Genomic DNA, 12,388 nt, shown 5'->3' with positions numbered 1-12,388 from the left:
GTAACAAATTAATTTACCACAGATAGAAATCCAAAGGTCTCGTAGTTTTATCGATTTACAAATGCCAAATATAAATCGTTTAGAGTTAATTTTCATGTTGTATCAAAAAATGTTCATATAAGACAATTAATATAAAAATATATCTCAACTGATGTAACTTAAATATACCCTTTCATATGAATTATATATTTTTCTAATAGTCCCTAGATAAGACCAAGTGTAATGTGTGTGCAATGTTGCGCCGGCCATGAGCGCTTGGAACCGCCGCAGTACGACACACCCTGCGACGCTCGGACCGCTCTAGCGAGCCAACTTATTGCGCTAGAAACTTTATAAATATAACGTCTCAAAGCTAAAAGAATACGTAAAAACATTTCTGCAGAAACTTTTCACATTGGGCGTTTCAGTTTTGTGTAAAACGTATTTTTATCTGGGTACCAGAGAAAAAAAAAACTTATTTTATAACTTAATCGATATCAATCTTATCTTTTATCTTAACACTCGGAATACTTTTCAACATTAATGTGTAAACTAGCGTTTCTAGATCTTGCAATAATAATACTGTGACTACAAATGAGTCAAAGACACTGACATTTACTACTCCGAGAACTAGCCATATATTCAGGTTTAAATTCCAGATAACCCTGACACAGAGAAGTTAAAAAAAAAAATTGGTTGTCTGTAAAGTTGGTTTACGGACGATAGTTTAACGTGACAACGTCATAACAAAACATTGATGAAATGATTGATCCAGAAGAAAAGGAAATATCATATTCGGCCTGAGACTGAGCCGTAATAGGTATTTGCAACCAAACTATTTAGGCATTAAAAATATTATATTCTTTGAGGAATAATTTATTTTAATTTTTCAATCTTTTGCTTGATAAAATCTACCTCTGCATACTTATTATAGATTTATAAAAACTTTGTTCACGGTAGGGGTATAATATTAACACGATTTTATAACAAATACGCATCCCAAATACACCAAACTTATTTATAATGTGTTACAATATTTTTTAAAACATTGTGCAAAAGATCCCGGGTGTAATTTGAATTATTATGTGTAACTGTAAAACACCATTGTTGGTTCAAAACGTATTTGAATTTTCAACATTACTTTTAAATAACCGTACCGATTGTGCTGAAAATCGGTGGACGATCGTTAAATTATATAATATTAATAATTCAAACGACGAAAATATGAATGAAAAGTCAAATCGATGGTTGTTCCAATCGAGTGGAAGAGAGATGCCACGCATGTGTACAATGAGCATGAAGAGAGATGCCACGCATGCGTACAATGAGCAAACAGAACACATCCGTAGTGGGACATCCGTAGTGGGACACTTTTTCGTGCGTGCAGCCGGCGTTCATCGATTAATTAGACGTCACGTCAAAAAATGCATTTAGATCGTACAATTTTACTAATTTGCACATAGTCGCTGAACTATTATAGGATTACATGTTATGTCACCAAGACCTAAAGATCACTCAAATATAAATTATTGCCTGTGTAAAATGGTCTGACTAACCTTGTTATGCCTGTTGTTTGCAGGAGGAACGCTACTCGCCATACCACCTGTCAACCAGACCACCCTGGAAGGCGAGACGGCACACTTCTCATGTGTTACCAAGGACCGTGATGGCATGGTCACATGGTATAAGGATGCAGCACCGCTGGCCGAGGTGGTCGGGCTGATAGAACGCACCCATGTAGGCCCTGAGGGATCGCTCACCATTCACAACACCTCTATGGACGACCTGGGGGAGTACCAGTGTGTGGTGACTAACAACGCAGGCGAGCGTCAGACAGCTGCTGCCTTTCTCAATGTGCAGTGTGAGTCCATCACACAGCTTCCCTTTTTTCCTCAACATGCAGTGTGAGTCTATCACATAGCTTACCTTGCTTTCTTCAAAGTGCATGTGCATTGTGAGTTAATCACACTGATTCACTTGTTTTTTTCTCAATGTGCACAGAGTTTACCACAAAGGTTCCCTTATTTTCCTTAAAGTGCAGTGTGAATCTATCACATAGCTTACTTTACTTTCCTCAATGTGCAGTGAGAGTCCATCACACAGCTTCCCTTGTTTTCTCCAATGTGCAGTGTGACTCCAATGTACAGCTTCACTTACTTTTCATCATTGTTCGGTAATACTTCATCATTCTGCTTCACCTTGTTTTTCTCAATGTGCAGTGTGAGTTAATCATACAGTTTCACTTGTTTTTCTCAATGTGCAAATATATTCAATCACTCTGCTTCTCTTGATTTTCCCAATGTGCAGTGAGAGTCCACCATACAAATTAGATTGTTTTCCTCATTATTCAGTGAGATTACATCATCCTTCTTCCTACGTTTTTCTTAATGTGCAGTGAGAGACCATCACTTGATTGCCTTTTTTTCCAAAATTATAATTGTGAGTACAACATACAGGTTCCCTTGTTTTCCTTAATGTGCATTATGAGTTAATAACCTAGCTTCCCTTGATTTCCTCAATATCCAGTGTGAGTCTATCATATAGCTTACTTTGTTTTTCTCAATTGCAGTGTGAGTATATAAGATAGCTTTCCTGGTTTTCGCTAATGTGCAGTGTAAGCCCATCATACTGCTTCCCATGTTTTCTAGTATGTGCAGTGTAGGTGTTAAACAAATCTTCCCTTTGTTTTTTTTTTGTTTTTTAATTTTTCATTGTGAAACCATCACTTTGCTTTACTTGTTTTTCTTACACTACAGTATGAGTTAATTACAGAGTTCCCCTTGTTTTTCTCAGTGTTCAGTGTGAGTCTAGCATACATGTTATCTAGTGTCAGTCCATCACTTTGCTTCTCTTACTTTCCTTAATGTGCAGAGCTAGTTTATCATACGACTGTCCTTGATTTCATAAAATAACAGAGTGTGTTTATTTCAGAGATTATTATATACTACTCAATGCACAGTGAGAGTCTATCACATAGCTTACATTTTTTATGTAATGTGCAAAGTGAGTCCAACATATATCTTCCTGTTTCCCTCAGTGTTCAGTGAAATTTCATTAGCCTGCTTCCCTTGTTTCAATGTGAAGTGTTTGTTAATCACACAGTTATATATTATTTTACAATGTGCATGGGGAGTCCATCACTCTGCATGCCTGGTTTTCCTTAATATGTAGCAGGAATCTATCATACAGCGTCCTTTGTTTTTCTTAATATGCCAAATAAGTCTATAATAATAATTTATATGTTTTCCTCAATGCACAATCTGAGTTCATCGTAAATTTTTCATTGTTTTCTTTAATGTTAAAGGTAAGTCTATCACATAGCTTTCATTTTTAACATACTTTTATTAGCTTCACTTGTAACTAACTATGTAATCAAATCTTGTAAGTAAATTTTCACCTACTTCTAATTGACATATCGATTTGAAACTTTGCAAGTGTATGTAATCCCGATGACAATACAATAATTTCGTAAATATGACCCGAAGAGAGAAAGGGGGTGGGGCATGGGTGCAAAAAACTACTTCTTTCGTGATATGGGTTATAACCATGCTTTTGGTATATCCATGAGTCCGAGGCCTGTTGGGAAATTTGCTCGAAGTCGATTGCTCCCATCGAGGGGGATGGGGGTCAAACCCACAAAACCCCGAAACATTCGGGGTCCTAAATTCCCCCCCCCCCTTTTCAGGGGAGGGGTCATTTGCCCCCGATTTTTTATAGTTGAGAATTAAAGTACGTTAATTTTGATGTGCTTCCGGGGCTTTCGGGCACCATAGGATCTCTTGGGGGGGGGGGGGGGGGGAGGTCAATTGTCCCCGAAATTTTCGAGACTTTCAAAATTGATTTTGTAGTGCCTTTCGAAGAATTCATAAAAATTGAATTCAATATTATCTAAAAAGTAAAAAATAAAATTCTATTATAAAACTATAAAAACATGCCTTAATTGCCATTATGAGTACTGTGAAAATGGCGGTCCTGAACCAGGCTTCTAGGCTGAGGATTGAGGATTGGGTCAATGACCGACCTCTTTGACGTCACAACGGCCATTTTGGATGACTTTGGCCTTCAAAATTGACTCAAATACAGTAGAACTCCAATTATGCGAACTCCGTCTATCCCAATCGCTTTCAGGATTCCAGATAAGATGGAAACGTAGGAACGTGGGAACATAGGAACTTTATTGGGATGATGAGTCACCGTCTCATAGTTCTATTATTGGCTGTCGTACGTCGCCAGGTGGCCGGCCGGGCCAATCTTTCACTGTTCGTTTTGATGAGTCAGTCAGTATGTCATTTACCTGCTACTGTGACGGTACTCTTTCGCGCCGGTGCGTTGTTTTGTTTATGAATGTGTTTCGTCGTTCACCATGGCTTCTAAATGAAAACGTGTTGTGTTATCGTTAGCGGATAAACTAAAAATTATAGAGCAATCAGGTAAAGAAGTTACGGGTAAACAGTTGGCTGAGATGTACGGTGTTGGACAATCAATGATTTCAGACATTAAAAGGACTAAACTTACACTTTTAAACTTTGTGTCAGTGCTTGAAAACGAAGATGGAAGTTCTTCAAGAAAATCAATGACGGCAGCAACCAACAAAGATTTAGAAAATGCAGATTTCAAGTGGTTTTTGCAGCAACGTTCTGTGGGAAACCCAATTTCAGGCCTAATTCTTTGTGAAAAAGCTAAGATCTTAGCTGAGAAGCTTGGTTGTTCATCCTTTAAAGCAAGTAACGGCTGGCTAAGAAATTCCAGTCCAGGCACGGTATCCGTGAATTAGATATAAGTGGCGAGAATATATCAGCAAACTCCAAAGCTGCAGAAGATTTTATTGAAAAATTTAAAGTTTTTGAACAACGCCGATGAAACAGTTGTTTGGAAAGCTCTGCCTAAAACCACTTTAGCATCTAAAAGGGAGTGTAGTGCTCCAGGTCATAAAGTTAGTAAAGACCGTGTTAGGGTGCTTAACTGTGCGAACTCTACAGGAAGCCATAAAATACCCCTTCTGTTGATAGGGAAGTCAAAAAGCCCAAGAGCATTTAAAAATGGGAAAAAGCTTCCCCTCTGTTATAAAAACCAACCCAAGGCTTGGATGACTGCAACATTGTTTACCGAGTGGTGAAAAAACACCAAAAATCTCTTGGAAAAGAAGGTAGTAAAGTGCTTTTGATTGTTGATAATGCACCAACTCATCCCACCACAGAATTGTTGGAAAGAGGGAATGGCCAGTTTAAAGCAATTTTTTTTACCGCCAACATCACAAGCTTTTTGCAACCAATTGACCAGTCTGTTATCGAAACCATGAAACGCCATTACAGAAGGCAACTTGTAAGGAAACTTTTGTTAGAGGGCGAAGACGAAGAGGGTGTGTGTGTGAAAACCACAAAAAAGTAAATTTGAAAGATTGCACTTACATGGTGGCAGAAGCTTGGAGCTTGGTTAAGCAAGTCACATTAAGACGTGTATGGAACAAGCTGAAAGGCATAGAAGCTCAAGAAAAGGGAAGGGAAGAGACAGGAGAAGATGATGATGACATGTCACTTGAGGAATTCAGAAAATTTCTTTTGAAAATTCCTGGATGTTCAGACGTTAGTGCTGAAGATATAGGAGAGTGGATGGTGTGTGATTCGTCAGACCCTGGGTTTCAAATTCTAAACGATGATGAAACTGTTGAAAGTGTGAGTGAAGAAAGTGTCGAGGAAGAAGACGACCTTAACGTCGAAGTTGAAGCAGACACGGGACCATCAGCTAGTGAAGCATTTGCCGGCCTTGAAACTGTGTTGCAGTGGATGGAGTGCTAGCCCGAGTGTGACCACATGCAACTTCTCACTGTCAAGCGGATGCGCGACTTGGCTGCCCGAAAACAGATGAAGACACTCAAACAGCTTACTTTGACTGAACTGTTCAACAAGCAATGACTATTTTACGGTACGGTACGTACATGCATATTGTATGTATGTACATACATATGTACTAAGTAATGTACAGCACTTGTAAAGTTGTAAGTAGGTACATATGTATGTATGTACATAGTATGCTTAACATGTAAATGTATTTCTTTTTAATCTAATTAATTAAAAGCTCTTTTTTTAAATAGTTTTCTCTCCCGTTTTAACACAGTACAACATACTTACAACAATAATTAATTACAATTACCCTTTTCTTCGAAAAAAAATCCAGGTATCCGAATTTTTGATTACCTATCCGAATTGCGTCCGGTCCCAATTGATTCGGATGATTGGAGTTCTACTGTAGTCTCAAAATGACACAAAAATTCCTAAAAATTTCCCAGTTTCTCGGGGAAAATTCCCGTTTTGAGGGAAAATTTCCCGTTTTAGTCCTCAAAAATGCCATCGGCTTTGAAATTCCGAAAAACTGCTTAAATTCCTTATCGATAAGCCGCTCTAAGCCGCACCTTGTCAATTAGGATGCTATGGCCGCCATAGTGGATTATGACGTCACCGTTGCAATTACCGTTCCGCCTGCCATCTTGAAAATCTTTATTTATTATCCGATTTTAATGAAAAAAAATTTAAAATTTATAACAAAATTAAATAATCAAATTTTAATAAAAAAATATTTTTAAATACGCTTTTAAGTCCTTGATTCGAACTCGGTGAGGGCAAAAATAAAAAAATGGCGACCGATCCTTCCCCCATGGAGGCTGATGGCAGACTGACCCCCACCACTACTACCATTGCATATATGTCATCAACTAGTATGATGTCATGCCCCGCCATATTGTTTTCATCTGCTGGAGTCCATCATCTTGTTTTCGTATGCTAGAGTGCGCTACCATCATGTTAGTTTAAATTTATCTTGGAAATTTTGTATTTATTGACCTAGAAATTTGGGAAAAATTCCAAAATTCTTCGAAAAAATTACTCATTAATTTACTTATTGAATCGATACTTGGTTCGATACTTGCTCAAAACAAAAAAAGGTAATTTAATTAAACATATTACAAAAGTAACAGGTTCTAGAAATAAAACACCACAAGTTCAAACATAAAATTTATTATATAAATTCTACACTACTACAAGTACAAAAAAACACATGCAAATAACTAAAGTCTTGAGCATTTTTCAATAAATAAATTATTTTTAGTGTAGTCATGTGAAATTTAGGAGTCAATAAAATTTCAGTTTCTACCCTCACAGTTTTTGGAATGGACTACCAAATAATCAGGACGTCACGTCGGTATATGACAAGACACCGTTCACACAGTAACGACCAAATCGAATCGTTTAGTAGACAGTTCCAATTTTCATGACGTCTAGCACTCTGTGCCAGCATAAAGGTTCTGCCACAATATTTTCAAACAGGTTCTTGCATGCACAATAACAGACCCTGTACAGATATAATGTCGAGTAAGTTATCGAGGCGTGAAAGTAGTTTATTGCACTGGGTGCACTGAAACAGTATTCTTTGAGCATTATTTGGACACCCACTTCTTTAATGTCTGAGATAATTTTTTGGTTTAGTAAATGACGCACGACAGTATATGCACTGACACAATGACAGTCCATGGTCCATTGAAGTCTGCAATTTGCTGGTGAAACTTCAACAGATGGAACAGCACAAGTCGATGTCGGTATTACAGAATGCATCTTAATTTCTGCAGATGATAGTACTGATGTCGTTGGGATCTCCGCAGCTGTCGACACCGCAGCCATTGAGCTCTCCGATGTCGTCGACGTAGCTGTAGTCGACTTCGGTGCAATCAGGGTCCCCGATGTTGATGGTACAACTTCCATCCAGGTCGACGTTATAGTCGGTAAAGATGCCTTCGAGTTTACAATAACAGGTAATTAATGCGACTTAGGCACCAGACTAGTCAAACAAGGCGATCTGCCCTGCACCGCGACCAGAGGTGGACTGAGGATCGCGTCATCTGGACCTAACTTATATACCCGTGGCCTTCTGGTATACCACACAAAAGTCAAAATATTGTCTTTATTTAAAAATTATATTTTTATTAGATTAAAATTCGGGTAACTTAAAATTCTAGAAATAAAAACACACAAGTTCAAGTTTTATATATTTATTAAGAAAAATTACAAAATGCATATTAGATTAAGGAATTAAGCATTTTCGTAAGCAAAGTTTTTAACGTTGCATGAACTGTCTCGTCGATTCTAAGTACTGTTTCGTCGACTCCGGTTCCAACTGGTTCGTCGATTCCGGTTCCAACTGGTTCGCAGGTCACGAGCCCAGGAACACAGGTTTCCGACGGGACATCTTCTTCGACAACGACTGCTTCGATGTGACATGGACGATGAAATCTGTGACCACGGGTGCGCCTGGGCTTTGAATCGGTGCTTGTTGAGACAGGTTTAATGACTGAACTACGACGAGACGCCAATCGTTTGGACGTCTGCGTAGATGCATCGCAGGTCACAACCTGCTGCATCACGTCCGTGTTTGATGTTGCACGTGCAGACGAGGCGACCACCTCGCTTATGCTAGCAGGAAGGATTGTGTGCGGTCTCATGTGATAGACGGCACAGTTTCCAGGTTCGCAGCAATATAGCAGCTGCTGAGTCGGTTCATAGGACACAGGAAAGTGCGCAAACCGCCAGTTCTGAGCGCCGCCATCGCAGGTTTCCGCATAGGTGCGCAGAAGATACCCAGCATCCCAGTAGCTGCACTCGACACTGCTGAAGCTAGGTCTTACGCTCACGTACACGTTAGCAGGATGAAACGGAAACACCTTCTGGCAGGTCGGACGACTACTGAAGGCAAGAACGGTTGCACGTCCTTTATATATATGCTGGCGCTTATTCACCCTGCGAGTGCCATTTCCGCATTAGCTGTGAGTTTGTTCAGGCTCAGACCCGTTCAAACTTGACGTGTGACTGCTGCTCGCTATACATTGAACTAAGATTGTGCAGGAAAGGACAGCTTGTGAACTTCTCCGTTGTAGAGCAAGGCTAGAGTTCCAGCACAAGCCAGAACTTTTTTAAATTATTTTTTAAATTATATTTTTATTATTTTTAATTTTTTTATTTGATTTTTCTGATATTAAGGAAAACTTGCGATAGTTTTCTCCGTGTGCTCCTGATTCCTGGCTAGACATCTGATGGTTTTCTCCGTGTGATCCCGTTTATTTATGAGAAACCGATCTCTGCATGAAGGATTTTTTACATAATGAGTCATGTTATTTTGTTCAGAGTTACATTTAATTAGTGTATTTTAGCTACTAAATCAGCTCTTACAATATTTTTATCAGGTGGAATTTAAAAAAATATATTTACTCAGTCAAATAAAAATAAGCTCTGAGACATCTGAGAAACACTAACATGTAATACGAACTCCTTTCTCCTTGGTGTCTAGCGAAGCCACCCTTCTTTTGCGATCGTTAGTGAGCATCTCGCATCCCACATAAAATAAATAAATTCCTTTGCATGAGATAAATTAACTCTCGAAGCTGAATGGAGCCCAAGACAGTTAGAGCCAAATAGTCTTATAGCCTCGTAGCCTTGTGTCCTGGATGTTTCGTAGCCCTGTAGCCTCGCAGTCTATTGACCTTGTAGAATCGTAGTCGCGTAGTCTCGTAACCTCATGGCTCGTAGATGCGTAGTCTCTTGTAACCTTGTAGACTCGTAGTCGCGTAGTCATGATGCCTTGGAGCCTCGTAGACTTGCAGCTACGTAACCAAGTATCCTTGCAATCTCATAACATAATGTCACTGGAACAGTTGGTGGCAAAGAGAAAATACAGACGAAGACAGATGCCGTAATTGGGACATTGTAGACTTGAAGCTTTATAGTCTCGTAGCCTCGTAGCCTTCTAGTGTCGTAACTAAATAGCACCTAGGCCTAAGATTTTTTGGGAGCCAAAACGACTGTTGGAATCAATTACTGATGGAGCCTAAAGACTGTTGGAGCATTTGGAGCTTATGGAGGTTTGGAGCTTTGGAACTGTTGGAGCTTTGGAGCTGTTGGAGATTTGGTGCTATTGGAGCTTTGGAGCTGTTGGAGCTTTGGTGCTGATGGAGCTTTGGAGTTGTTGGAGCTGTTGAATCTTTGGAGCTTTGGAGCTGTTGGAGCTATGGAGCATTTGGAGCTGTTGGAGCATTGGAGCATTTTGAGCTGATGGAGCTTTGGAGCTGTTGGAGATTTGGAGCTTTGGAGCTGTAGGAGCGTTGGAGCTTTTGGACAAAATTGGAGTAATTGGAGCTTTGGAGTTGTTGGAGCATTGGCGCTGTTGTAGCTTTGGAGCTTTGGAGCTGATAGAGCAATTGGAGCATTTGAGGCTATTGGATAAGTTGGAGCTGTTGGAGCGATTGGAGCATTGGAGCTTTTGGAGCCTAGCGTATGTATTGGTGAGATCGTATTCATGTGACGAGAATGTATCACACTGCATCGAATTTCATTTCTAATGTGCTTCTATTTTTTTAAATTTTGTTTTGACTCGTGTATTTTTATAGTAAATGGATCTTGTTTTGACTAGCATATTATTCCGTCGGTTGCGTGTATGTAAGCGAGTCCTTAGAGACGGGACTTTCAGTTTGTTACTGTCGTCGACGGTGTAAGGATCACCTAGTTTGTCTCATCTGCCGCATATGTTGCATAATTACCTGTTCTTGTGAACTCGATCGCATCTTTACCACCTTTAACGTCGAACTCGATGGAGGTTGTGCCATCGTCTACGGGAACCCTGAGGTCAGCGACGACTATGATGGAGCAGATCCCGTTGGCAACGTCGTCGACAACACTAGAGGATACTTCAACAGTCGTGGTACTACCGACAAAAGAGAGCTCAATGACTTCAGTGCTGGCTGCACAGGAAACCACGGCGCACGTTGTTTCGTTCTCGATGGAGAATTCAATGGCTGGCGAATCGACAAGAACTAACGAACGTCGATGCCGTTGCTACGACAATATTTTCTCAAACAACAGCAATGCTCGACGACACGAGAAGAGAGAATGTGCTAAGAACATTTATCGTAAAATGTTTGGTTGTAAAAAGTGTTGCAAGCAATTTACAAGAAATACTAATTTGAAGCAACACTTGGAGACATGCAAAGGCCCTGCTGCGCGGCAGAAAGTAAAAGTTTCGGTGCAACAGCGTATGATTGATCTGCATAAGAGTATGCCTGGAAATGGTAAACTGCAGTAACATCGGCATCTTATTCGGGTTCGTCTTTATCAACTAGGTATCCTGTGGCTACCGCGATATGACGTTTGCATTTGCTCATGATGTACGGAGACATGAGAGGAGTAAATGTACGAAGAATCCTTCTCGCATGAAGTTTTGTTGTGATTAGTGTCGTGTATGGTTTACTCGAATTGATAATTTACGTTGACATGCGAAAAACTGTAAAGGCGAAGTCCGCGTGCCTACTGTTGAACTACCTGCAGAAATATCAACTCCTCGCTTTAGATTGGAGACTCGTGATGGACAAGCAAAAAAACAGATGCGTAGAAACCGATTTCTGTGTTATCTGGACATGGAACTAAACCTAAGACTGTGATCGGTGCTCTACAGGTGAATGATAATGGCTTCTACTTGGCGCAGTCTGCATTTCGTGGAACTTTGAAAGATTACTATTATCTAAATACGCTTAGTGAGTCAAAAGACATTTGTAACTTTCTTGACGATATCAGACAGAACATAATCAATCAGCTTACTGATGACGTAACAACAAAAGGTCCTTTAAAATATAACTTGTGGCTGGACTGTGTATATGGCAAACCATATCCTTTCGATGACAAAGTGAAGAAGTGTGCATTCAATGACATCGGCTGCTGTAATTTACAGTTCTGACGATGTAATGCAAACTGTTAAACACAGTGTCCAGAAACTCTTTCAAGAAGAGGAAGACTGTTAGTAAAGGTTCTGGTTGGTCTCTGTCTAGTATAAACCGATTGGAGCTAAGAATAGTCATTTCACGCATATACAGGCCTAAATGTTTATAAGATTGCTGGCTTTCACAAGTGTTCCTGTAGTAGAATAGAGATTATGTAATAAATATTACATTCGTAAAAGAACTTGTAGTGTTTTATTTCTCGAACGTGACACTTTTGTGGTATTTTTAATTATTTTTTTTGCTTCACCCATGGATAAAACCAAGGACCTTAATCGATCTAATTAATCACTTAATTAATGAGTGATTTTTTATGAATTTTGAACTTTTCCCCGAATTTCTAGGTAAATTAAGATAAATTTCTAAGATGGCGATCATAATGGCTTATAGGATGATGGTTGGCTTGGAAACTATGTATATTTTAAACTAACAACCTTATTTATTAAATAAGTATATTATTTACATACAATAAATTTTTTTGCATCATCCCAGGGATCGAACCAAGGACAGAATTCGATCGAAGCAATCAGTAAATTGATTCAAAATTGATTAATGAGATTTGGAATTTTTCCCGAATTTCTAGCTAAATAATTACGAATTTCA

General features: G+C 39.3%; 1 protein-coding gene across 1 annotated transcript in view; it reads left to right on the top strand.

The window, feature by feature from the left end:
• The window catches only part of LOC134531488 (protein borderless), a 140,455-nt gene that overhangs the window by 75,217 nt on the left and 52,850 nt on the right, over window positions 1-12,388 (top strand). Inside the window, exon 5 of the mRNA XM_063367197.1 lies at window positions 1,559-1,840. Coding sequence (XP_063223267.1) covers window positions 1,559-1,840 — 282 coding nt within the window. The remainder of the gene's footprint in view (window positions 1-1,558; window positions 1,841-12,388) is intronic.

This window comes from Bacillus rossius, chromosome 3 (assembly GCF_032445375.1).
Source record: "Bacillus rossius redtenbacheri isolate Brsri chromosome 3, Brsri_v3, whole genome shotgun sequence".
Classification (NCBI taxonomy): Eukaryota; Metazoa; Arthropoda; class Insecta; order Phasmatodea; family Bacillidae; genus Bacillus; species Bacillus rossius.
Note: the sequence above shows the minus strand (reverse complement) of the source record. Positions and strands in the feature narration are given on the sequence as shown.